This window comes from Chionomys nivalis, chromosome 1 (assembly GCF_950005125.1).
Source record: "Chionomys nivalis chromosome 1, mChiNiv1.1, whole genome shotgun sequence".
Taxonomy (NCBI): domain Eukaryota; kingdom Metazoa; phylum Chordata; class Mammalia; order Rodentia; family Cricetidae; genus Chionomys; species Chionomys nivalis.
This window is the reverse complement of record NC_080086.1, coordinates 135,989,710-136,013,792: the sequence shown is the minus strand read 5'-3', so window position 1 is coordinate 136,013,792 and position 24,083 is coordinate 135,989,710. Positions and strand designations below refer to the sequence as shown.

The following is a 24,083-nucleotide window of genomic DNA, read 5'->3' as shown; positions in this document are numbered from 1 at the left end:
GCCTACGTCCTACAGCCTTCCCACCTCGGAGTTCAGGCCCCCCCAAAATGGCGAGCTGGGCTGCGGAGACGCGCTGAGTGGCGGAGGCGAGCGAACAGAGCCGCTACGGCCCTGGTAGTCCGGAGCTCTGCCTTAGGGAACATGCACTTTTCCATTCCTGAAACCGAGTCCCGCAGCGGGGACAGCGGCGGCTCCGCCTACGTGGTGAGGAGCTGCTAGAGCTGGGCCGGGGCGGGGATAACGGGCCGGAGCCCTCGGAGCGGCCTCCAGCCTTCGAATCTCTCTGGGAGCCATCTCACGTCTCAGCTTCGTACAGAAGTCATCCCAAGCTCCAATAGGTTCTTTGGGCGATTCCTTTCCCCGGCCAGGCCGCGACTGGTGGTGGGCATTACTGTCATCTCCGGGAGGCTGCCGCACAAGCGCCCGAATTTCCCCTGCACTGGGCCTTCTGCTTGGAACCTGTCCCGGGGGGGTGGGGGGGGGAAACAGGCCAAGTCCTGGGAAGTTTCGGCACGTTGCGCAGACGGCCAGGCTTCTGGGGGCAAGAGGTGATTCGGACTTCGACCCTGAGCTGTTTGCCTGCTTTTGTGTCCTCAGGCCTATAACATTCATGTGAATGGAGTCCTGCACTGTCGGGTGCGCTACAGCCAGCTCCTGGGGCTGCACGAGCAGGTGGGAGGAGAGCCCCTATCTAGATGCAGCTTCAAGCCCTTCCATACTCATGGACATTAGTCCCCTTTCACTGCATTCACCTTTAACCCCTGCCACAGTGGAAGGTGTGTTTTGTTAGCATGACATTCCGGGGACCTCCCTAAGCAACTTGTCCCACAGTACCTGCTCCTCCCTATAATCACGCCCACCTTCCTTTTCTGAACTGCTTTTTCATCCTTTGCCCCTGCATGGGAAAAAAAACAAAAACAAAAACGAAGCCAATTAGCCCAAGCACGTTCCTTCTGTCACTCCAACCTAGAACTTTGAAATTTGTTTCCCTCCTTACTGCAAACCGTTGACTGTTTCTTTCGCTTGTTCTTGGCTTCTTTCATGTGTAACTGTTCGGATAGTCTTGTATCTGTGATACAATGTTTCCATTCCTCACGATACTCTGTAGACAGCCCTCGTTCTACTGACAGCTAGTTGTCAGTCCTGAGCAAGTTATCTAATTTCTCCAAATGAAAACTAGGTAATTAGCAAAGTCCCTTCCTCACTGTGTGAGTATACTGTGACTTTATTATTTGTGCGCATGGATGTTCCCTGTAAATGCTGTCTACTTCCTGTGAGGGTTCAGTGAACAGTCTTGTTGGATACATCAAAGGGGCTCCTGGACCATGAAAACCCACCCTACAGTGTGGAGGTGCTTATACATATTAATATATCTAAGAATTTATACCCAGGATCCTTGAGATCCTGACTCTTCCAAAGTCATCTTTCCTCAGATGACCACTTGGAGAGGGGAACTCAGGACTTGGCAAGTCTCAATTGCCACTTATCCGCTTACATGAAGAATTTTCTCTCCCTCTCTCTCTCTACATAGCTTCGGAAGGAGTATGGGGCCAATGTGCTTCCTGCGTTCCCCCCAAAGAAGCTTTTCTCTCTGACGCCTGCAGAGGTAGAGCAGAGGCGAGAGCAGTTAGAGAAATACATGCAAGCTGGTGAGTGGATGGATGAGCTCGAGGACCCTGGGAAGAGAGTAGGGCAGGTGGCTCTGTCATAGTTAGAAAGCCTCCTGTCTGATGTTCCCTAATTAGTAAAGTGCCCTCACGGATTTGAAACTCCAGACTAGTAAAGCAACCTGGAATTACGAGTAGAACACTAGCTGTTTTTTAAAGACAGGGTTTCTCTGTGTAGCTTTGGCTGTCCTCAAACTCAGAGACATCTGCCTGCCTCTGTTTCCCAAGTGCTGGTATTACAGGCATGTGCCACCACCGCCTGGCTGTAACACTAGTTTTAGGAGTAATTTAGATGGGCGGGGAGAACTTTGTATCAGATATGCTTTAGGTTAACATCATTGTTATTTCCCTAGTTCTGTAGACTGGACTCAACTAGATGGCAGCCAAGGGTGGGACAGGTGAAGAATTTATACAAACTGTGTGTGAGGTGAGGCCAGCTGGGGGATGTGGCAGGCCACCATCAGCCCAGGAAATGGGGTTGGGATACTTAACGAAGAAGAGGACTTCGGGAAGCCAAGAGTGAGTCCTAAGTTACTATGATATCATTCTCTTGACCCCACAGTTCGGCAAGACCCATTGCTTGGGAGCAGTGAGACCTTTAATAGTTTTCTACGTCGGGCCCAACAGGTAACCCCTATTTAAGAGAAAGACCTGATGGGGGACCATGTCATTTTAATTACACAGTTATTATCTGGCATTTAAAAGAAGGGTTTTGTTTTTTTGTGTTTTTTTTTGGAACAAAGCTGTTGCACCACTGAAATTCAGAAGTCCAGTCTGAGTTTAAGAACCATACCAGCGGGGTTAGGAAGTTAGGGTGCATCTAAGCAGGACCCTAGGCCTACACTAATAAGGTAGTGCCTCCCGTCCTTGTCTGTCCATGCAGGAGACACAGCAAGTCCCCACAGAGGAGGTTTCCTTGGAAGTGCTGCTCAGCAATGGACAGAAAGTTCTGGTCAATGTGTTAACGTCTGACCAGACTGAAGATGTCCTGGAGGTGAGATGCAGGTTTAGTGCAGCCCCTCTGCCCACTGAGCACCAAGTCCTACACTGGAACTAGCCGGTTGGATAAGCTGTACTTCCTGTTCCCAGGCTGTGGCTGCAAAGCTGGATCTTCCGGATGACTTGATCGGGTATTTTAGTCTCTTCCTTGTTCGAGAAAAAGAGGATGGAGCCTTTTCTTGTGAGTGTCTCTGGCCCTTGCCGCCTGAGCGCTGCTTCTGGCAGTGAGTTCCGTCTGCCTCTTGTCAGAGGGAACATTTCCTCCAAGCACTTCCATTGGTTTCCCTTCCTCTTTAGTCTGACCACACTTTTCTTTTTTAATCCACAGTTGTACGGAAGCTGCAGGAGTTTGAGCTGCCTTATGTATCTGTCACCAGTCTTCGGAGTCACGAGTACAAGATTGTGCTAAGAAAGAGGTCAGGGCCCAGGCCTGGGTTGGATTGCTGGCCACATGCTGAGGGGGCTTTATCTGGCCAAGGGAGCAATGCTGGATGTTTTACCCACACCTCCCACCCTCCTTCCAGTGTACTACAATTAATTAGCCCATAGTTGAAATTACTTCTGTTTGCCCATTTCCATCCTACCTTTGCCTTACCCCCTTACCCCTTACTCCTTTCCACCCCTTGGCCTCACAGTTACTGGGACTCTGCCTATGACGACGATGTCATGGAGAACCGGGTTGGCCTGAACCTGCTTTATGCTCAGGTGAGCTTAGAGCTACGTCAGAACCCTTGCCCTGAAATGACTATGGTACTCCATTTTCCCAAGAAAACTCCTTCCATGTCTCTGGTCCCCATTCATGGAGAAGTTCGTAGAACATGATCGGAGCTCCTAGCACACTCTGCCTCTCTGAACTGATAAAAATCAGGGTCTCACACAGGTGCTTCTCAACTTATTTTGATTACTGCATTGAAGCCCCAGCCTAATTGATTGTCTCCGCTGTATGTAGACGGTGTCCGATATTGAGCATGGGTGGATCCTGGTCACCAAAGAGCAGCACCGGCAGCTCAAATCTCTGCAAGACAAAGTCTCCAAGAAGGAGGTGAGCTTTTTGCTGTCTCCCCTGAACAGCCAAGTCTGCGCTACCCCCTCGTGACTAAGCACACTTGGTGACCGTCTTTCAGTTCCTACGACTGGCCCAAACCCTGCGGCACTATGGCTACCTGCGCTTTGATGCCTGTGTGGCTGACTTTCCAGAGAAGGACTGCCCTGTGGTGGTCAGCGCAGGCAACAGTGAGCTCAGTCTCCAGCTGCGACTGCCTGGCCAGCAACTCCGTGAAGGCTCTTTCCGGGTTACCCGCATGCGATGCTGGCGGGTCACCTCCTCTGTAAGTCGAGTTTTGTTTCTGTTTTTGAGACAACTTCTAGTCATGTCCGTTACTGACCTGGAACTATGTAGCCCAGTTATCCTTGAACTCATGATCCTCCTGCCTCAGCTTTTCAAGGCTTAGGATCAGCACACCTGACTTTCTTCTGTGACTTGGGATGAGAGGGAAGGCCTTCTGAGATGGGACCTGGCAAGCCTTGCGATCCCAGGCTGCAGAGGTCCACAACTTGACCACAATGAAATCAGCCCGAGTCCTATTCCTCTTTTAGGTACCACTCCCCAGTGGAAGCACGAGCAGTCCTAGCCGGGGTCGGGGTGAGGTGCGCCTGGAACTGGCTTTCGAATACCTCATGAGCAAGGACCGGCTACAGTGGGTCACCATCACCAGCCCACAGGTGTGAGCCCATAGGTCCCTAAATCTAGGCTTCCAGGACTCCATGTGAATGGGAACCCTTGTTAGGAGATCTGGCTAGGGATAGTATCTCTAATCAGGCTGAGCTTCTTCCCCTCAGGCTATTATGATGAGCATCTGCCTGCAGTCCATGGTGGACGAGCTGATGGTGAAGAAGTCCGGGGGCAGTATCAGGAAGGTAAATGGCACCAGAGGCCAAGCAGCTGTGTGGCCGTGCTCTCCTGTTGTGTTCTGGGAATGATGTTTCTCTTGGGAGGAAGGGGAAGAGACTGGGCTCTGAGGAGGTTTCTGCCCTTTAGCAACATTTTGGATCTGTCCTTAGATGCTGCGTCGGCGAGTGGGGGGTACCCTGAAACGTTCAGACAGCCAGCAAGCAGTGAAGTCTCCACCGTTGCTCGTAAGTTAATGTCCATCAGTGCCTTGGCTCTTAGCCCTGCCTTCCCATCCCTGTTCCTAAATCTAACTGATCTGCCTCCTTTTCCCAGGAGTCACCAGACGCCAGCCGGGAATCCATGGTCAAACTCTCAGTGAGTTACTGGGTTGGTGAGGTTGACTGCAAGGGGTGGCACACAGGCTGCTGCCCTCTGACTTTCCTCCCACCTCTGTTACAGAGTAAGCTGAGTGCCGTGAGCTTGCGGGGAATTGGCAGTCCCAGCACAGATGCCAGTGCCAGTGCCGTCCATGGCAATTTCGCCTTCGAGGGCATTGGAGATGAGGATCTGTAATCTCAGCTGCCTGGATGTCTGCCCTCTACCCCAGAGGAAATTTACACAAACTTGCCCTGTGCCTATGCTCCCAAGTTAGGGGAGTCTTTTCCTACTCCCTTCCTACTTTTTTTTTTTTTTCCTTTTGGCCAGGGGCCTCCTAACCTACCTTCCTTTTCCTGGGCTGGCTACACAAAAGATCACTCTTTTTCAGAGCTGGCTCTTTATGCCAAATTAGCATTTAGTATTTTGCACAAAGTCCAAGGGACCAGGACTGCTTGCCTTGGGGAGAAGCTAGTGCTCCCCATGGGCTGTCTCTGGCTTTTTAGGGCCAGGCCATGGGCAAAGGGTGGGCAGAGGTCTGTGAATGGTCTGACCAACTCCCCATCATTAAACTCAGCCTGACTGCTGCCTACCTCTGGTTCCCTCACTAAGGGTAAGGCCTGTGTGCCATTGCCAATTCAGCATAGACATGGCTTTGTTAGTGTTTCCTTTATTATAAAGCACTGAAATAAGTTAAAACAGGTGAGAGGCTGGGCAGTCCCCAACCAGTTCATCCATGGCCCCTGGGAACAGTGACGGTGAATCCAAGGTCCTAATCACTGAGCTCATTAAATTAAGTACATGAGCCAAGACCAGGCCCCCTGGTCCATATGGCCCCTGCCCATTTGATTGCGGCTAGTCCATATAGCGCCTAGGTTAGTCTGTGTGGAGCCCCTGGCCAGCGGGGGAAGAAGGGGAAGGTGGTTTCTAGTCCATTTGTATAAAATGCAGGAGAGTCAGGGCTAATTCCTAGGACCCCAGGTAAAAACCTAGTTCAAGGTGAGTCTGTATGGAGAGCCCTGCTACCAGTAGCACCCAGGGCTGCCGGCCCCCGAGTGCTCATAACAGAGGGTGGGCTATGAGGTGGGGCCCAGCCCTCGGGGGCAGAGAGACCAGGTCCTCCTGCCCCACCATGGCCATGCACTTTCTGATGGCGCTTGTAGTTGTCCCAGTGGCCTGTGGTGTAGGCGCAGGTGGCACAGCGGAAGGGCTTCTCGCCCGTATGGCGCAGCATATGACGTTTGAGGTTCATACTCTGGTTGCAGCTGTAGTTGCAGAGGCTACACCGAAAAGGTTTGTCACCAGAGTGGATGCGACCATGACGCTTGAGGTTGGCCAGGTTTCCACAGGCGTATGGACAGAGGGGGCACTTGTAGGGCTTCTCTCCTGTGTGGACACGCTGGTGCCGTTTCAGGTTATCCAGATGAGCAGAGGCATAGGGACAGCGGGCACAGCGGAAGGGTTTCTCACCACTGTGAGTCTTCATGTGCCGAGCCAGGTGGTTGGGATAGTGAGTGGCAAAGGGGCAGAGACTACAGGCAAAGCCTTTGTCACTGGGGCCCTGGGGTCCCCCACTGGCACCCCCTCCAGCCTCTCCTCGCACGCAACGCCCACACATGGCAGTTCCCAACCTGCTGCCCTCACCCTCCTCCAGTTCTTGTCCACAACCCCGGCAGGTCCAAGGGAATAGCAGCTCTGGCAGTGGTTCTGATCCAGTTCCACACAAACCCTCCCCTTCACCCCGAAGCTGCCCACAGTCTGGCAGGTAGCTGGTACCACCTGGTGGCACATGGAGGCTCAAATCTGGGAGGAGCAGAGCATCTGTGGGAACAATGAGACATGGGCTATGAATCCAAGTATCCCTCTTACTACCCACCCACGTCCCACGCCCCAGGATCTCTGCTGGTCTGCTTACCTTCCGATCGCCGGGGCATTGTCCCCTCCTGCTCTGTGGGACTGGGGGGCCGAGTTGGTCGTGGAGCACAGCATCGGAAGCCACAGGTCGGGCAGGGAGGAGTGGGAGGCCCCGCGTGGGTGCGCTGATGCCGCCTCAGGTTGCCCAGGCTGCTGCAGGCAAAGGGGCAGTGGGGACAGCGGTAGGGCTTCTCGCCAGTATGGGTGCGGGTATGTCGTGTCAGGTTGACGAGCTGGGCTGAGGCGTAGGGGCAGCGGCCACAGCGGAACGGCTTCTCCCCGCTGTGTGTCTGCATGTGCCGCTTCAGGTGGCTCGAGTAGTGGGACACGAAGGCGCAGAGGCGGCATGAGTACAGAAGCCGTGGGGGCAGCGGGGGCCCCCCACCCGGCCCTCCTGCCCCACAACACGGCCCCTCACCTGTCGGCCCCCCACACAGCTGGCAGGCTGGGCCTGGCCTCTCACCCCTGGCTTCCCCTGGACCCCTGGCTGGTTCCTCAACTTCACTCTCCGCACTTAGTGCCCGGCCGCCCCCAGACTCGTCGTCACTCAGCCCATAGGGAAGTCCAGGTCTGGCCCCCTGAGAGTCTCCTGGTGAGACAGAAATAAGGGGGAGAAAAAAAAAAAAAAAACACGGTTTGGAAGTCTAAGTTCCAAATTGTCATTTCTCCCTTATGGCCGCACTTAGCAGCCCCACCCTTCATTTTATAAAAACAAAACCTTTTAGATCTCTCCCAGGAATCTGTTTCCCTATAGAGACCCCAGAACACTCCATCTATCTACCTCTTTGAGCCTAATTACTGACAATAAGGTTGACCCCCACACACCGTTTCTGCTAAATAGAAAAGATCAAGGACTTGAAGAAGGGGTACAGGCTGATGTAAAACAGCATTAATTCTTGAGATAAAGTAAAAATTCAAAAGTCCCTGAGACCCTTTTAGTAAGCACCGGCTGACAATAACATGAAACCCATCTCAAGGCGGTACAATTTGGAGCAAGTGGAAACAATGTAATGCAAATTACGTTGTTTTTCTAGACAGGGTTTCTCTGTAGCTTTGGAGCCTGTCCTGGAACTAGCTCTTGTAGACCAGGTTGGCCTCGAACAGAGATTCGCCTGTCTCTGCCTTCTGAGTGCTGGGATTAAAGGCGTGCACCACTGCTGCCTGGCGAGCAGATTCTTTTATATGGGGGTTCGTTCACTCCCCGTCTTAAAAATATTTGGGGAAGAAGAGACTTAAAGAGTGGAAACGGAAACCTCTCAGTCCAAAGGATCTGCCGCTACAGGTCAAAGACTAGCTTATTTACAGAAGTCCCTTCCATGCACCTCCTGAGGCGTACATACAAGGAATGGGGTAAGGGGCAAGGTTAAGGGGCAAGTTAAGGGCACTAACTCTCACCATGGTCACTCATCTTTGTATTCATGACACTCAGCCCGGACCCAGAACTTAGCCCCAGCAAAATGATGCTGCTGAGGGACCCTTAAGCAAACCAAGTAATCAAGTGGGAAACCAAGCCAGTCCTACACTGTAGCAGGAAGTGGTGTCTTGGTCACTGACACTGACTTCTAAAAGGCTTGAGTCACCACGAATAGCCACTAATCCTTAACCACGACCCCTAAACACACCTTCGGAGTCTCTCTCAAAACCCATGAGCTGGTCGTTGTGGCCGTCACCTTCCTCCTCTTCCTCTTCCTCCTCAAACTCCAGATCTTGGCCTAGTAGCAAATCACTCTCCAACACCAGGGCCCCAGGTCCTTCGTCGAAGGAATCTTCAGTATCCACTAAAGAGAGGAGGGAGTTTGTGGACTCTCCCTCCCAAGCCGTGCTCATAATCCGAATCAGGGAGCCAGCCATTGTAAACTGCACTTCCCATACTCGCTGACCCTTTCAGGTTCCCTTAATACTTTGGAGGTAGCTATGAGCCCAGATCATCCGCCCCCAAAACCTCAGGAGTCCCCCTCCACCCAGACCTGAGCCCACTCTACTGACCCCACCCCTGTTCCTCCCCACTCAAGGCCCCTGACCCCTGACCTTTGACCCCCTCGCATTTCACGGGCTGCGGGTGGCTCTGCTTCCTCCGGGGCATCGTGACCGGCTCCAGCCCGACGCGCCTCCGGCCCGAGGCCGCCCGGCCCCGCCCCTCCCAGTTCGGCCCAGTCGCCGACCCTCGCTTTCAGGGTCCAGGAGCCGCCCCCATACACCAGTGCGGGCCCTGGGCAGCCCCCGGCCCTGGCCCCGGAGCCAAGCTCAGGTCGCTCCCGCCGCCGCCGCCGCTTCCATTCATGGAGCCCCCTATCCCCCTCCGGAGACCAGCTGGTACCTCCGTACCCGCTTCCGCTTCCGCCGCCGCACAGCCGCACGGGACGCGTAGTTCGTGGGATGCACAACGGGAACGCGGACGCAGCGTGACCGGGAAGTGATTGTGATGCTCTGCTAGCCGACCAATTGGAGGCTGCAGGAGTAAACCGACCAGCCAGCCAGGCAGAAGGTGCCCTGCCCCCTCTGCGTACGAACTAGGAAGTCGCACCTGAGAGCGAGAGGCGCCAGGGCGGCCTCCAACAGGCCGACTTAGCTCCTGCTTCCCACTCACTGCCCCCTGCCAAACGCGCGGGATTGACTCGCAGGCACACGCCAAGAGCTCCCCATGTGCTCCCCCGTATGACCCAGTTTGGGGCCAAGGTAGGAGAGTAAAAAAGGACACTGTGGGCACGATTAGGTTTTGTTTGGCCTTTAGTCTGAAAAAGTGTTGCTCGAAAGTGTACAACAGAGAGCGGGTGCAAGCGGCTAGGGGTCACAGAGCCGCCAATAAAAAAGAATGTCCTTAAATAAAGTGTTCACAGAGTAAAAATCAGAACTACTAGTCCTTCCCTCCAACACAACAGAGCACAGGCACAGAACCGACCGTCGATGAGCCCGAGTAAAGATGAGGCTGAAGAGGACAGCAGAGGCTCCCAGGCTGCCGCGTGGAGGGAGAGCCCTCTTTGGAATGGGCTGAGGAAAGCCACCCAGCTCCCCCTGCACACCTCATAACCACTGCTAAGGCTAAAAGAAAAAGACAAAACTCAGTCTTGGGTCCAAGGGCTCAGAGAACAGTCCTGGTGGGCAGGGTCAGGACGACTGCTAGTCCCGCTTGGCCTTCTTCTTGTCGCTGCTGCCATTCTCTTCGGCTCCCTCCGCGCAGAGCGCCTCCCCGAGTTTCCTCTTGCCACACTCTGGCTGGAGCGCTACTGTATTTCGGGGCTTGAAGCAAATGATGATGCATGTCATGTTGTCACACCCTGTACCGTCCCCAGAAGTGTCTGGCGCTAGGCACTGATCCAGCAGCTACAAAAAGGTTGAGACAGTTTAGCACAAGGTTTGAACCCCTTCCTGGGAACCAGCACCACAGGAAGGCCTGGCCTTGCTGACACAGGGTTACAGAAGGGAAGGAATGGGCAGCAGGTATTATGAAACTGACACTTGTGAATTTTTTAATCAAGGTCTTCTAGTGTCTGTGGGTGATTAATACCACTCCCAGCCTTAAGTCTCAGCTCAAGCAGAGGAAAAAAAAGTTGTGGCTGTGGGGCTGGAGAGATGGCTCAGCGGTTAAGAGCACTGGCTGCTCTCCCAGAGGTCCTGAGTTCAATTCCCAGCAACCATATGGTGGCTCACAACCATGAGATCTGGTGCCCTCTTCTGGCCTGCAGGCAGAATACTGTATACATAATAATAAATAAAATCTTGAATGTGTAGTACCCTCCTCTAACTTCAGACTTACCTCTTCCACAATGGAGGACAATAACCGAAGTTCCCCATTTTCATCACGTTGGCTGATCTTTGATTGAATAAAGTCTACAACCTCCTGGCTGCTCATCACATTCCTGGGGTCAAAAAATGACAGACAGAATTCTTAGTCCCACCAAGGCAGAGCAAAGAGTCATGTTGGCAGCAGTACTGATGCAGGCCAATGTCAACACCTGAAAAAATGTTCCTCAGCTCTGCCTTAGGCTTCTGTGACTTTAATTCACTGAGAAGCTGACCTTGAAGCTACTGCCCCCTACTGTAGCTCCAAGCCTTAAAGTAAGGTTGCAGAAGGGCATTTAAGGGTATTCACCAGTGCTCACCAGATGCCATCGCAAGCAATGACCATGAATTCATGGTCATCAGTGAGAGTCAGCACCTTGATGTCAGGAAGGGCAGAAATCATCTGTTCCTCAGGTGGCAAGTTTTTGTTCCTCTTGTAGAAATGGTCTCCTGAAAGGTAAGAATGGTCAGCAGTTCGAACGCTTCCCAGACGTATATTAGAGGCAGGTCCATGACTTAGTAGACTAAAGAACTAAGTTCTAGCTTTTCTAGTTTCAGACCTGCTATCAGAACAAAGACCTCATCTGCCTTTTTTTTTTTTTTTTAAACATCCAGGACAGTGAGAACTATAACTTCACTATTTCACAAAGATGTTTTCAATTATTCTGAACGGCACAGGGCTTAGAATGTTAGGTAATCTGGGACAGAGGGCGAGACCCCAAGATTTCCTTATAGCTTCTTAGTCCTTACCAATGGCCCTGGAGAGGTTGAGGCCTCCATTGACACGCCCATCCATCGTGACCTTGCCACCAGCATTCTTGATGCGTGCCAGCTCCACTTCATCCTCTGGTTTATGGTCGTAAGACATATCTAAAGCTTTGCCAGCTTCCGACACCACACAGCGAGAGTCTCCTGCATTGGCCACAATCAACTGCTTCCCCCGTATCAGAGCCACCACTGCTGTTGTGCCGCTGTCAGAGCCAGGCTTAAGAGGAAGAAAAGGAGCCTTGAGGGAGTGTCTAGGCACGAGCACACTCCTCACCAATCATCTATACTAAAGAGCTGTCCAGAGACAGCATGTTTCCTTGCCATCTTAAAGGCAATTCTATCCAGATTTCCCTTGAAGTTCCCACTGTAGAATACTCCTAAATTAAAGACTAAAATATTGCCAGGGGTGGTGGTGCAAGTCTTTAATCCCAGCACTCAGAAGGCAGAGGCAGGTGAATCTCTGGGAGTTCGAGGCCAGCCTGGTCTACAGAGTGAGTTTCAGGGCAGGCTCCAAAGTTACAGAGAAATACTATCTTGAAAAACAAAAACAAACAAACAAAAACAAGACTAAAATAGCAAGGGGATATACTACTTAAAATCAAATCAGGAGATTTACACTTGTTTCTTGTTCTTTCCAAAATCAACAGTTCCCGCCTCTACACACCTCTTCTTTGCCTTCCATTCCAGGTACCATCATCTCTTCTTCCTCCTCCTCTTCATCATCCTCTTCAGCCTCCTCAGTATCATCCTCATCTTCCTCGTTCTCTGCCTCCTCACTGCTGTAGCCATCCTCTTCCTCACTGCATTCCTACCAGGAAGATTCCAAGATACTGAGACTGGGATACTAAGATACCCCCTACTCTGCTCCCCTTTCTCAACATAGACTCAAAATAGAAATCCTAACAACTGTCAAAAGATATAACCAATGTTGTCATGAAAATCTGGGGCAGCAGAGAGACTAGGATAAGCATGATAAATCGACATTTTGAACTGGGCACAGATGTCATCAGCAAAACAAGTCCTGGGGAAGATCAAAGCAGCCAGTCAGAATACCTTCCAGAGAATAAATTGTTGGGAAAAGAAGACACCTAAACACCCAAACTAATGAAAACTGCCTTCCAATTCTCTCTCTAGGAGACAGATCCTGAAAGGCCAGAAGTAAATCACTTTATTGCCAGCGAACTGGCTCTGGGTAAAGCCTAGTGACCTAGGTTCAGTCTTCAGAACTCGCATGGTAGAAGAAGAAAGCTAACCCTCTCAAGTTGTCCTCTAACTTCCAAGAGCATGCCCTGGCACTCAGGTACACACATGCACACAACACAAAATTAAATAAATGTTCATATTAAAATCTTAATTTCTTCTTCTGAATTTTAAATCAACAAAAGAAAAGGGGGTTAAAGGTCCAAGACAATGCACTCAAAGGCAGCTTAGAATGCAGCGAGTCTTGGGAAATGAAGAGGGTAAATTAGGTCCTGGCTAGCAAGCCTGATAAGCTGATATTGAACCCCAGGACTTACATGAGAGAAGTAGAGAACTGACTCACACAAGTTATATATCCTCTGACCTCAACAGACAAGCATGGAAACACACATACATGCAAAATATAGTACAAACTTGACAAGAGTTGAGGCTAGGGATGGCACTACACAGCCCTCACTGCAGCTTTACAGGCCCTTACCTCACTGTCATCCTCTTCCTCCTCCGCCTCATCTGATTCATCCTCACTGTCCTCAAAGAACTTGGACTTAGCAACTCGAGGCAGCTTGTCAGAGGCTGAAGAGCAGGAAGGTCCAGCCTCACCAGTAGCAGTACCAGGCTCACCAATTTGGCCTGCCTCAGTCTCATGTTCTGAGTTAGAGGAAAGGCCTGTGTGACCTTTGGCTGTGGGGCCATTTTCCTGGGAAGGAGTTTCCCTAGATGGGTCCTCAGGTCCAGCCTCCCCATTGAGGCCCTGAGGCCCTGGTTCGTCGCCTGTCCCAGTTCCAGATTTGGCGTGGGTAGGTCCCTTCTGACAGTTCTGCCCGTATCGTGTCAGCAACTCTTCAATAGTCATGGTAGCCTCTTCATGCAGCAGTGCAGCCTCCTCATTGTCCACTGCAGGGAAGAGGCTAAATCAGCACTCCCAGCCCAGACTCCTCACAGGCTATCAGTCCCTTTAACTAGTTCAACACCTCCTGTGACGTGACGATGCACTTCCCGATTACCTCCCACTTATGAGGCTCCACTACTCACTAATCAAGTCTCACTGTCTCCTCAATAGTCCTCTTCTGGTCTTTCTTAGTCCGAGGAACACCAGTTTATTTCCCTATTGTACTCTCATTTGTATTGTTAACTTGAAACCTTTACACTGAGGAGCCAGATAGCCCATATATTAGTTTAGAAGGATTAAGTTGTAATATCTGGCCATCAAGGTTAATAACCGCCCCAGCCTTGAAAAAAAAAAAAAAAAGAACATATATAATATATAACATAGGTGTATATATAACATATATATAGGAACCAGGAAAACCACATCAAAATAAAACATGATATATGCAAAAATGCTTAGAGCTATGCACTAGACAAAGATTGATTCTCTTTGCTACAGCAACATATAATATAGAACACCATATAGGGTTCTTAATGTGAAAATTCCCCTGGTCCTTAGGAAGACATCCTTTATTAGAATGAATAATAAGCTGTTTATTTCTTTCTTTTTCTTTTTTTTCTTTTTTTTTCTTTTTTTCTTTTTTCGAGACAGGGTTTCTCTGTGGTTTTGGAGCCCGTCCTGGAACTAGCTCTTGTAGACCAGGCTGGCCTCGAACTCACAGAGATCCACCTGCCTCTGCCTCCCGAGTGCTGGGATTAAAGGCATGCGCCACCACTGCCCGGCCTGTTTATTTCTAACAGGATGCCACACTCACCATCATCTTCATCTGCTACTTTTTCTTTATCATCCTCGTCTTCTGTGGGTCTCCCTGCAATCTGTGCCAGTTCCTTAATGACTTCCTCTGTGGTCAATTTGGCATCAATAGCCAAGAATGCATCTTCTAAAGCCTGAATTTAAGAAAGGTAGTGTAAGACAAAAGTAGTGGGTACAAATGAACTGCCTAATATACACATTCACATGCACACAGTTGGGATGCAAATTCAGGAGTGATCAATCCCACTAAGATACACACAAATAGAGAAAATGGTTTAGAGACCCGAGGATAAGGTAATTCTGAAAATATCCAACTGGGAAGAAGCTTGTTTTGAACATAGGACTCTTGAGGAAAAAATGCAATAGATAATCAATAGCTAGAGAGCAAAGAGAAGCCAAAGGTTAGAAAACGAGGGAGAACCCTCCAAGAATTAAGGTGGAAAATTAACAGTGTAGAAAGACAGACCTTCTGTAGCTTGCCTTCCTTGTAGGCCTTCTGATCTTTGATAATATCAGGAAGATATTTGGCACAGTACAAGGCAACTTCCTCACCTAAAAGAAAGGTTTTATTAACAAAACAACGCTGCCCACATGCAAGGACACAGGTGATAAACACCTTAACATACCTGAGACCTAGCTGTAGAACAATGAGAAAGTCTGACCCGGACAACAGATTTCAATATCATTTCTCTGAGGAGTATATTAACATATCCCTTGAGTTTTCCTTACCTATTATATTTAGTTCAATCCTGGAAAGTAAAAGAACAAAAGCATCCCTTCTCTTGCCCGTTAAAGTCTAGGGTTACCAATAAGATCTGCTAAAGTTACCTCCATGTCCATCGTAGACAGAAAACATGGCTGTCTCGTTGTCCAGCTCAGGAATACAGTTGTGAGCATCCTAGAAGAAGAAAGAACATAATCAGCATGTCTCAAGTTTAAAGCTATTTCTCCTATATTTCAGGCCACAAGGTACTTTCCTATCTTCACAGCACAATCCTTCTCTAGCTGGGCAAACATGGACTAGAAATGAGATAGGTTGATAAAAATACAGGAGAGGAAGGCAAAGAAGGGGACAAAAGGAATAAGAAAAGCAGATTTGCCAGACGGTGGTGCACGCCTTTAATCCCAGCAGTTGGGAGGCAGAGGAAGGTGGATCTTGGTGAGTTCGAAGCCAGCCTGGTCTACAAGAGCTAGTTCCAGGAGAGGGTTCAAAGCCACAGAGAAACGCTGTCTTGAAAAACAAAACAAACACAAAAGCAAAAAAACAAACAAAGAAAGAAAAGCATGCTCAGATCATTACCTCTGTAATAGAGCATTTTCTCTAGATCTGGATCCAGAGAAGAATATTTGGTTACTGGATGTTTAGTAAATGTAGACCTGACCCTTCCAAGCTATAGAATCGGAATACAGGCTCTTTACAGTTACTTCGGGTCCATGTGATGGCTCAGAGAGTAAACATGCTTGCTGCCAAGCCTATATACTTGAATTTGAGCACCAGGACCCACAGGCATGGTAGAAGGAAAATAACCAACTTCCAGAAGTTGTCTTCTGACCACAATGCTATCACAGCTTGGGAATACCCTCCCTCCAAACTAAACAATACAGGAGATTTTAACAATAAAGTTACAGCCTCCTATACACAAATTATAGACAGGCCAAGAGAAAATATCAGAGGAACATTACCCTTCACAATAGCCACAAATATAAAATATCTTGGAGTAACACTAACCAAACAAGTAAAAGACCTGTATGACAAAAACTTTAAGTCTCTTAAGAAAGAAACTGAAGGGGCTGGAGAGATGGCTCAGTGGTTAAGAGCATTGCCTGCTCTTCCAAAGGTCCTGAGTTCAATTCCCAGCAACCACATGGTGGCTCACAACCATCTGTAATAAGGTCTGGTGCCCTCTTCTGGTCTTCAGCATACACACAGATAGACCATTGTATACATAATAAATAATAAATAAATATTTAAAAAAAAGAAAGAAAGAAAGAAAGAAAGAAAGAAAGAAAGAAAGAAAGAAAGAAAGAAAGAAAGAAAGAAATTGAAGAAGCCGGGCAGTGGTGGCGCACGCCTTTAATCCCAGCACTTGGGAGGCAGAGGCAGGCGAATCTCTGTGAGTTAGAGACCAGCCTGGTCTACAAGAGCTAGTTCCAGGACAGGCTCCAAAGCCACAGAGAAACCCTGTCTCGAAAAACAAAACAAAACAAAACAAAACAAAACAAAACAAAAAAAAAAAGAAAGAAATTGAAGAAGACATCAGAAAATAGAAAGATCTCCTATGTTCTTGGACAGGTAGGGTCAACATAACAAAAATGGCAATCTTACCAAATGCAATCTACAGATTCAATGCAATCCCCATCAAAATCCCAACATATTTCTTCACAGACCTTGAAAAAACATTACTCAATGTCACATGGAAAAACAACAACAACAACAACAAAAACCATAATAGCTAAAGCAATCCTGTACAGTAAAGGAACTTCTGGAGGCATCACCATCCCTGACCTCAAGCTCTACTATAGAGCTATAGTAATAAAAACAGCTTGGTATTGGTACAAAAACATACAGGTGAACAATGCAATTGAAGTGAAGTCCCTGACATTAATACATGCACATATGAACAACTGGTTTTTGACAAAGTCAAAATGATAAAATGGAAAAAGGAAAACATCTTTAACAAATGGTGCTGGCATTTGACTGGATGTCAATGTGTAGAAGATTGCAAATAGATCCATATATATTGCCTTGCAGAAAACTCAAGTCCAAGTGGCTCAAGGACCTCAACATAAAGCATATTTAACAAGTGGTGCTGGCATAACTGGATATCAACATATAGAAAAATGAATAGACCCATATCTATCACCATGCACAAAACTCAAGTCCAAATGGATGAAAGACCTCAACATAAAACCAGCCATACTTCCTAAATATAACCCCAGTAGCACAGACACTGAGAGAAACAATTAATAAATGAGACCTCCTGAAACTGAGAAGCTTCTGTAAAGCAAAGGACACAGTTAACAAGACAAAATGACAGCCTACAGAATGGGAAAAGATCTTCACCAACCCCACATCAGACAGAGGGCTAATCTCCAAAATATACAAAGAATTCAAGAAATTGGTCATCAAAAGAACAAATAATCCAATAAAAAAAGGGGGTACAGACCTAAACAGAGAACTCTCAACAGGAATCTAAAATGGCTGAAAGACACTTAAGGAAATGTTCAACATCCTTAGTCACCAGAGAAATGCAAATCAAAACAACCCTGAGATTCCATCCTACACCTGGAAGAATGGCCAAGATCAAAAACACTGATAACAACTTATGCTGGAGACGTTGTGGGGAAAGGGAACACTTCTGCATTGCTGGTGGGAATGCAAGCTGGCACAACCCCTTTGGATGTCAGTGTGGCAATTTCTCAGAAAATTAGGAGACAGCCTTCCTCAAGACCCAGCAATACCACTTTTGGGTAGATACCCAAAGGTATATAATAAAGCTTCCTCACAGATACTCTCTTCAAACAGAAGGAATAAATGCTAATAAGCACTGTTAGTGGTTACTTACCTTGTGTGAGTTAATTTCTTTTTTTGGGGGGGAGGGTTTGAGACAGTGTCTCTGTGTAACCCTGGCTGTCCTGGAACTCACTCTATAGACCAGGCTGTCCTCAAACTCAGACATCCACCTGCCTCTGCCTCCCGAGTACTGGGATTAAAGGTGTGCGTCACCACCGCCTGTCAGGTGAGTTAATTTCAATCATAATTCTCCTTCCTCTTTCAGACATCAGCATTTAAAAATTTTTATCAATACTGAAAAATCTGAATGTAGTAATTCTTTTATTGGAGTTGAACTAAGACTATGGCATAGTTCTTGGCTAAGAAAATAAAACATAAGGTAGGGAAGAAAGACATCGAAAAAGGAATTTCCCCCTCTCATGTCACCAATACAAAGGTCCTAGAAACAAATAGCATATCTATGGTCATCATCAACTGCAGTGCCTTTTTTGTCTCATCTCCAGGACCTAGTTAAGTACCACAGAGCAAAGGTCACATTCTCCCTCTTCCATGACTCCCCTATGGGTCACAATAGCTAGTCTTCCCCTAAGCCAGTGTTTATCTTCCTAGACTTTCCTACTCTCTTCTTATCATGTAAGAGCATTCTCATTTGTATTTAGGATTACCTATTGCTCTGCACCATCTCAAACATCAATGTTCCTAAGAATGCAGTTACTAATCAAATATTTGAGAATCTATTATGCACCAGAATGTGTTCCATGTTTGAGCTAACTCAACAAACAAAAGGAGACAAGGTCAAGTGATTCATGAAAAATTTTCCAGTAAGATATATACATAATATATAGGAAGCGCTAATAGGCAAGCTGGCTTGTATTGTAACCCAGCACTTGAGGAGGCTAAAGTAAGAGAACTGTAGTAAGTTCAAGAACCGTCTGGACTAGAGTAGACCCTGTCCTACATACTCAACACCCTAAAGGAGAACTAGCTTGAATTACAGAAAAGCAGTAGAACTGAACTGACATCAGATAAACACAGGTAAGTGTGTGCATGCTAACCCCTAAGAGCTTCTACCTCAGCAGTAACCACTAATTCCTGAGGACCATCCAATTCTGACATGTACAATTGTATCATTTTAATATTGGTTTTATAATCCTGCTAATTTTGTAGTTTTGTTTGTTAACATAAAATTTGTTTTGTTCGTTTTTGAGACAGTGTTTCTCTGTGTAGCCCTGGCTGTCCTAGAACTCCCTCTGTGGACCAGGCTGGCCTCTAACTCACAGATCCACCTGCCTCTGCTTCCCAGGTGCTGGGATAAAGCCATGTCCCACCATGTCTGTTCACATTTAAGTAACATTAAAATCAGTTTAATGACCACTGGAGTCCAGTTTAAACACTAAAGCAGAAATATCCTTTCGTACAAAATTAGAATTAGAAAGTAATAATATCCAGTGGCAGTAAGAGTGAAGCAGAAACACCTTCTTATAGCCCAAACAACCAGGTTGTAAATTAAGTTTCTTGGAGAACAACTTGCTAACATGTATCAAAGTTTCTAAGCTTAGGGCTGGAGAGATCCTGAGTTAAAATGCACTTGCTGCTCTTACACAGTACTGGGGTTCATTTCTCAGTACCCTGCTGAGACTCACAATTACCTGTGATTCCAACTCCAAGGGATCCAATGCCTATTTTTGGTCTCCATAGGTACTTGCACATACATGGCATAAACTCATACAGACATAGAAATATACACATACATAGAAATTTTTAAAACCTTTCTAAAGTGATCTAGAAATTTGACAATTGTTTTATGAAAATAATTAGACGAGGATGCAGGAAGTATATGCATGAGAATATTTAAATTTAAATGCTGAACATGGCAGTATATGCCTATAATCCTAGCACTTGGGAGGCTGAAGTGGGAGACTTGCCATGATCTTAAGGTCAGCTAGGGACACACAGCAAGAAGTTCACAAGAGAAAGCAAAACAACTTATTATAGCATTGTTGAATATCAAAAGCAATTTTAAACTGGGTTTGTTACAGATTCAACGCAATGTCCATCAAAATCCCAGCAAAATTCTTCAAAGATCTTGAAAGAACGGTATTCAACTTCATATGGAAAAGCAAAAGACCCAGGACAGCCAAAACAATCTTTTACAACAAAAGAACTTCTGGAGGCATCACAATCCCTGACTTCAAACTCTACTACAGAGCTACAGTACTGAAAACAGCCTGGTATTGGCATAAGAACAGACAGGAGGACCAATGGAACCGAATAGAAGACCCGGATATCAATCCACACATTTTCGAACACCTGATCTTTGATAAAGAAGCAAAAAATATCAAATGGAAAAAAAAAAGCATATTTAACAAGTGGTGCTGGCATAACTGGATATCAACATGTAGCAGAATGAAAATAAACCCGTATCTATCACCATGCACAAAACTCAAGTCCAAGTGGATCAGAGACGTCAACATAAAGCCAGCCACTCTGAACCTTATAGAAGAGAAAGTGGGGGAAGTATACTTGAACGCATTGGCACAGGGAACCACTTCCTAAATAGAACCCCAGCAGCACAGACACTGAGAGAAACAATTAATGAATGCGACCTCCTGAGACTGAAAAGCTTCTGTAAAGCAAAGGACATGGTCAACAAGACAAAACGACAGCCTACAGAATGGGAAAAGATCTTCACTAACCCCACATCAGACAGAGGTCTGATCTCCAAATTATAATCCAATAAAAAATGGAGTACCTAAACAGAGAACTCTCAACAGAGGAATCTAAAATGGCTGAAAGACACTTAAGGAAATGTTCAACATCCTTAGTCACCAGAGAAATGCAAATCAAAACAACCCTGAGATTCCATCCTACACCTGGAAGAATGGCCAAGATCAAAAACACTGATGTCAACTTATGCTGGAGTGGTTGTGGGGAAAGGGAACACTTCTGCATTGCTGGTGGGAATGCAAGCTGGCACAACCCCTTTGGATGTCAGTGTGGTGATTTCTCAGAAAATTAGGAAACAACCTTTCTCAAGATCCAGTAATACCACTTTTGGATATATATCCAAAGGATGCTCAATCGTGCCACAAGGACATGTGCTCAACTATGTTCATAGCAGCTTTATTTGTCATAGCCAGAACCTGAAAACAACCTAAATGCCCCTCGATCAAAGAATGGATATGAAAAATGTGGTACATTTACACAATGGAGTACTACACAGCAGAAAAAAAGTAATGAACGACATCTTGAATTCTGCAGGAAAATGGATGGAGCTAGAAAACATTGAGTGAGGTAACCCAGACCCAGAAAGATAATATCACATGTACTCACTCATAGGTGGTTTTTTAAACATAAAGCAAAGAAAGCCAGCCTATAAACCACAATCCCAGAGAATTTAGACAACAGTGAGGACACTAAGAGAGACTTACATAGATCTAATATACATGGGAAGTAGAAACTAGAAAAAAACAAGATCTCCTAAGTAAATTGGGAAAATGGAGACCTTGGGGGAGGATTGAAGCGGGGAGTGAAGAGTCAGGGAGGGGAGCTGAGAAAAATGTAGAGCTCAATAAATATCAATAAAAAATTTTTTTAAAAACAAAACAAAACTGGGTTTGTTGGCATACACCTTTAATCCTAGTACTCAGGGGGTAGAGGCCGACGGATCAAAACCTGCCTGGTCTACACAGTGAGACCCTACCTAAAATACGAAAGAAACTATAAACCACCCAAACTGCAACTAATGATTGCAAATGGAACTAACTTCTCCAATAGAAGATAAATAGCTATTAGAAACAATAAGTACCGCAGGGCAGTGGTGTCCCACCCCTTCAATCCCAGCACTTGGGGAACAGAGGTAGGCGGATCTCTGTGAGTTCGAGGCCAGCCTGGTCTATAGAGCAAGGTTCAGGACAGGCCCCAAAAAGCTACAAAGAAACCTTGGGGGGGGGGGGGAAGAAATGGTTAAGTACCAAGTCAAGCATCTAGTTTACAGCTGTAACTGCATCACTAAGGAGACTGAGGCAGGAGGATCATTACTTTGAGATCAACTTATGTTACACAGTAAAACCTTCTCTCAATCAAAATAAATAATATTAAAGGTATGTTTATGTACACAAAAAATGATTCATGTGTGTTAGAGAATAAGTTCACAATGTATCAAATTAATAAAGAAAAACGTTAAAGGTGTATTTAGTGCCTGGAATATAATATATTAAACTTAAAAGCAGGGGATGAATAATTTTTTTTCTATTTTTCAACATACACTTAATTTTCTACAGAGTAATAACCTTTTTTTTCCAATCTAAATAACGACAAGCCAAGACCTTGGGTACCATTCTACCACAGAGGGTCATTTTTTTGGTATCTATGGCGTACTGCTTTTCTAGAACACTTTGTTAATACTAAATCTACATATGTTCCAGTCCCTTTCACAAAATGGCACAGCATCCACTGCAACCATCTACACAGATCCTCCTATATACTTGAATTTTGTTGTTGTTGTTTATGAGACAGGGTCATCACTATACAGCCATGGCTGGCCTGGAACTTACTATGCAGATCTGCCTGCCTCTGCAGATCCTGAGTGCTGGATCAAAGGCATTCATTCACCACCATGTCTGGCCCTATCTGTACACTTTAAATCACTTCTAGAGTACTCACATTATTTAATTCAATGTAAATACTATAAAAATACTTGATATGTTGTATTCTTTAAAGAATAACATCAAGAAGTAAGTATTTGGGTTCAATTAGGGGGATTAATACATATTCAACATAGCCACGTTCCCCCTCTCCCAAATTTTTGTTTTGCTATGTTTTTTTTTTTTTTCTTTTTTGGCTTTTCAAGACAGGGTTTCTTTTTTTTTTTTAAAGATTTATTTATTATGTATACGACATTCTGCCTCCATGTATGCCCGCATGCCAGAAAGAGGGCACCAGATATTACAGATTGTTGTGAGCCACCATGTGGTAGCTGGGAATTGAACTCAGGACCTTTGGAAGGGCAGCCAGTGCTCTTACCCTCTGAGCCATATCTCCAGCCCCATTTGCTATGGTTTTTGTTCCTGCTTTCTTGGTTGGTTGTTTTTTCAAGACAGTGTCTTTCTATATAGTCCTGGCTGTCTTCAAACTCAACAACTTGCTTCTGCCCCCCCAAGTGCTGGGATTAAAGGTGTTCACCACCATGTCAGGCCAGCTTTGTTCTGTTTTTGAGATAGGGTCCCCATTACATGGCTATCCTCAAACTCATGGTTCTCCTGTCTCATCCCCGAAAGTGCTGGGATAACAGGATAAGTCACTTTAGTTAGCCTTTTCCAAATATTTTTGATATGCGGTTGGTAGGATTAGCTGATACAGAGGAAAGGGTGGACTGTACTAAATGATCTTCTGGGAACTTCCTTGTGTCAATTTTATCCTCTTTTATAATATGTAATAACAGTAATGGTTTAATCATTTTATCTAGGACAGTCACCAAGATGACACAAAATTGTAAAATGCCATTTGCTATACAGATATTCTGCTCTGAAATTGGCACTTGGTTCATACTTTTCTTGCCTATCCTTTTTCTTAAAGAGAAATGCCCACAATAGATTCATCTCATATCCAGGTCTTAGTTCCTAGAATGATTCTACATTACTTTTTCACTTTTAATGAGAATATAGATCTAAGTTATTATTTGGAATTATTCCACCTTCTCTAAGAACTTTAATTTCATTTACATCTTTACTCAGAATCTTTACCCTGAGCTTTTTTGTCCTTTTCTGAACCACAGCCAAGTATTTCGACACTATCTCTTAGCAATCTAGAAAACTCATCCAACCTTGTATAACTGCCAACTGCTTTCTTTAGTCAGTCCAGAATCAGAAGCACTAAGAGTACTGTGGTCACAAAATGTATGAGATCATGTTGACTGTGGCCACGACTTTGATTCAGTATTTCGAGTGTGTGTATTCTGTGTACACAGCTAGTCTCAGGTCTTTCCCACACTGTCCAAGTTCTCCAGTGCCACTCGCTCTCTCTTGGCTGAAAGGCTAACCTCTCACATTATTTTCCCTTAGCAGAAATACTTCGTCTTCAGTGTTCTACCTCAGGAGTTTTTCCCTACTTACCTAAACTTTCCTTTATTTCTAGTTCTTCTCTTCCTAGACTAACATTTCTTATTTAAGTCCTGATCTCAAATCCTTCTCTATCAACATTTCATTTACAGCAAAACTATGTTACAAGCAATCCAAACAACCTTTTTGCAGGCTTCATTCTCTAGTACTTTGA

At 46.3% G+C, this 24,083-nt stretch overlaps 3 protein-coding genes across 6 annotated transcripts in view; 1 reads left to right on the top strand and 2 right to left on the bottom strand.

Annotated features, from left to right (window-relative positions):
- Window positions 1-16: 16 nt before the first annotated feature.
- Snx17 (sorting nexin 17) lies at window positions 17-5,539 on the top strand. Of its 3 annotated transcripts, none has more exons than XM_057776328.1 (15): window positions 17-204; window positions 598-672; window positions 1,532-1,649; window positions 2,230-2,294; window positions 2,551-2,661; window positions 2,757-2,847; window positions 2,995-3,082; window positions 3,302-3,371; window positions 3,616-3,708; window positions 3,791-3,994; window positions 4,263-4,388; window positions 4,506-4,583; window positions 4,728-4,802; window positions 4,891-4,932; window positions 5,017-5,539. In XM_057776328.1, exons 1-15 carry the CDS (start codon window positions 142-144, stop codon window positions 5,128-5,130), a joined length of 1,413 nt encoding a protein of 470 aa, XP_057632311.1. In that variant the 5' UTR covers window positions 17-141; the 3' UTR covers window positions 5,131-5,539. The 3 variants fall into 3 exon arrangements, with proteins under 3 accessions (XP_057632311.1, XP_057632327.1, XP_057632320.1); XM_057776344.1 differs by lacking the exon at window positions 17-204 and adding an exon at window positions 362-381; XM_057776337.1 differs by lacking the exon at window positions 17-204 and having other exon boundaries at window positions 635-776.
- On the bottom strand, window positions 5,529-9,161 carry Znf513 (zinc finger protein 513). Of its 2 annotated transcripts, XM_057776318.1 has the most exons (4): window positions 8,875-9,161; window positions 8,469-8,624; window positions 6,848-7,435; window positions 5,531-6,753 (listed from the first exon to the last, which is right to left on the bottom strand). In XM_057776318.1, the coding sequence occupies exons 1-4, from the start codon at window positions 8,927-8,929 to the stop codon at window positions 5,927-5,929; spliced, it is 1,626 nt and encodes a 541-aa protein (XP_057632301.1). In that variant the 5' UTR covers window positions 8,930-9,161; the 3' UTR covers window positions 5,531-5,926. The 2 variants fall into 2 exon arrangements, with proteins under 2 accessions (XP_057632294.1, XP_057632301.1); XM_057776311.1 differs by lacking the exon at window positions 8,875-9,161 and having other exon boundaries at window positions 5,529-6,753; window positions 8,469-8,797.
- Window positions 9,162-9,561: 400 nt separating this feature from the next.
- Window positions 9,562-24,083, bottom strand: part of Ppm1g (protein phosphatase, Mg2+/Mn2+ dependent 1G) — a 28,255-nt gene continuing 13,733 nt past the window's right edge. The window contains exons 2-10 of the mRNA XM_057771813.1: window positions 15,125-15,194; window positions 14,763-14,848; window positions 14,298-14,430; window positions 13,073-13,488; window positions 12,059-12,202; window positions 11,377-11,611; window positions 10,947-11,076; window positions 10,601-10,703; window positions 9,562-10,167 (exon numbers count right to left, since the gene is read on the bottom strand). Coding sequence (XP_057627796.1) covers window positions 9,964-10,167; window positions 10,601-10,703; window positions 10,947-11,076; window positions 11,377-11,611; window positions 12,059-12,202; window positions 13,073-13,488; window positions 14,298-14,430; window positions 14,763-14,848; window positions 15,125-15,194 — 1,521 coding nt within the window. The 3' untranslated portion in view covers window positions 9,562-9,963. The remainder of the gene's footprint in view (window positions 10,168-10,600; window positions 10,704-10,946; window positions 11,077-11,376; window positions 11,612-12,058; window positions 12,203-13,072; window positions 13,489-14,297; window positions 14,431-14,762; window positions 14,849-15,124; window positions 15,195-24,083) is intronic.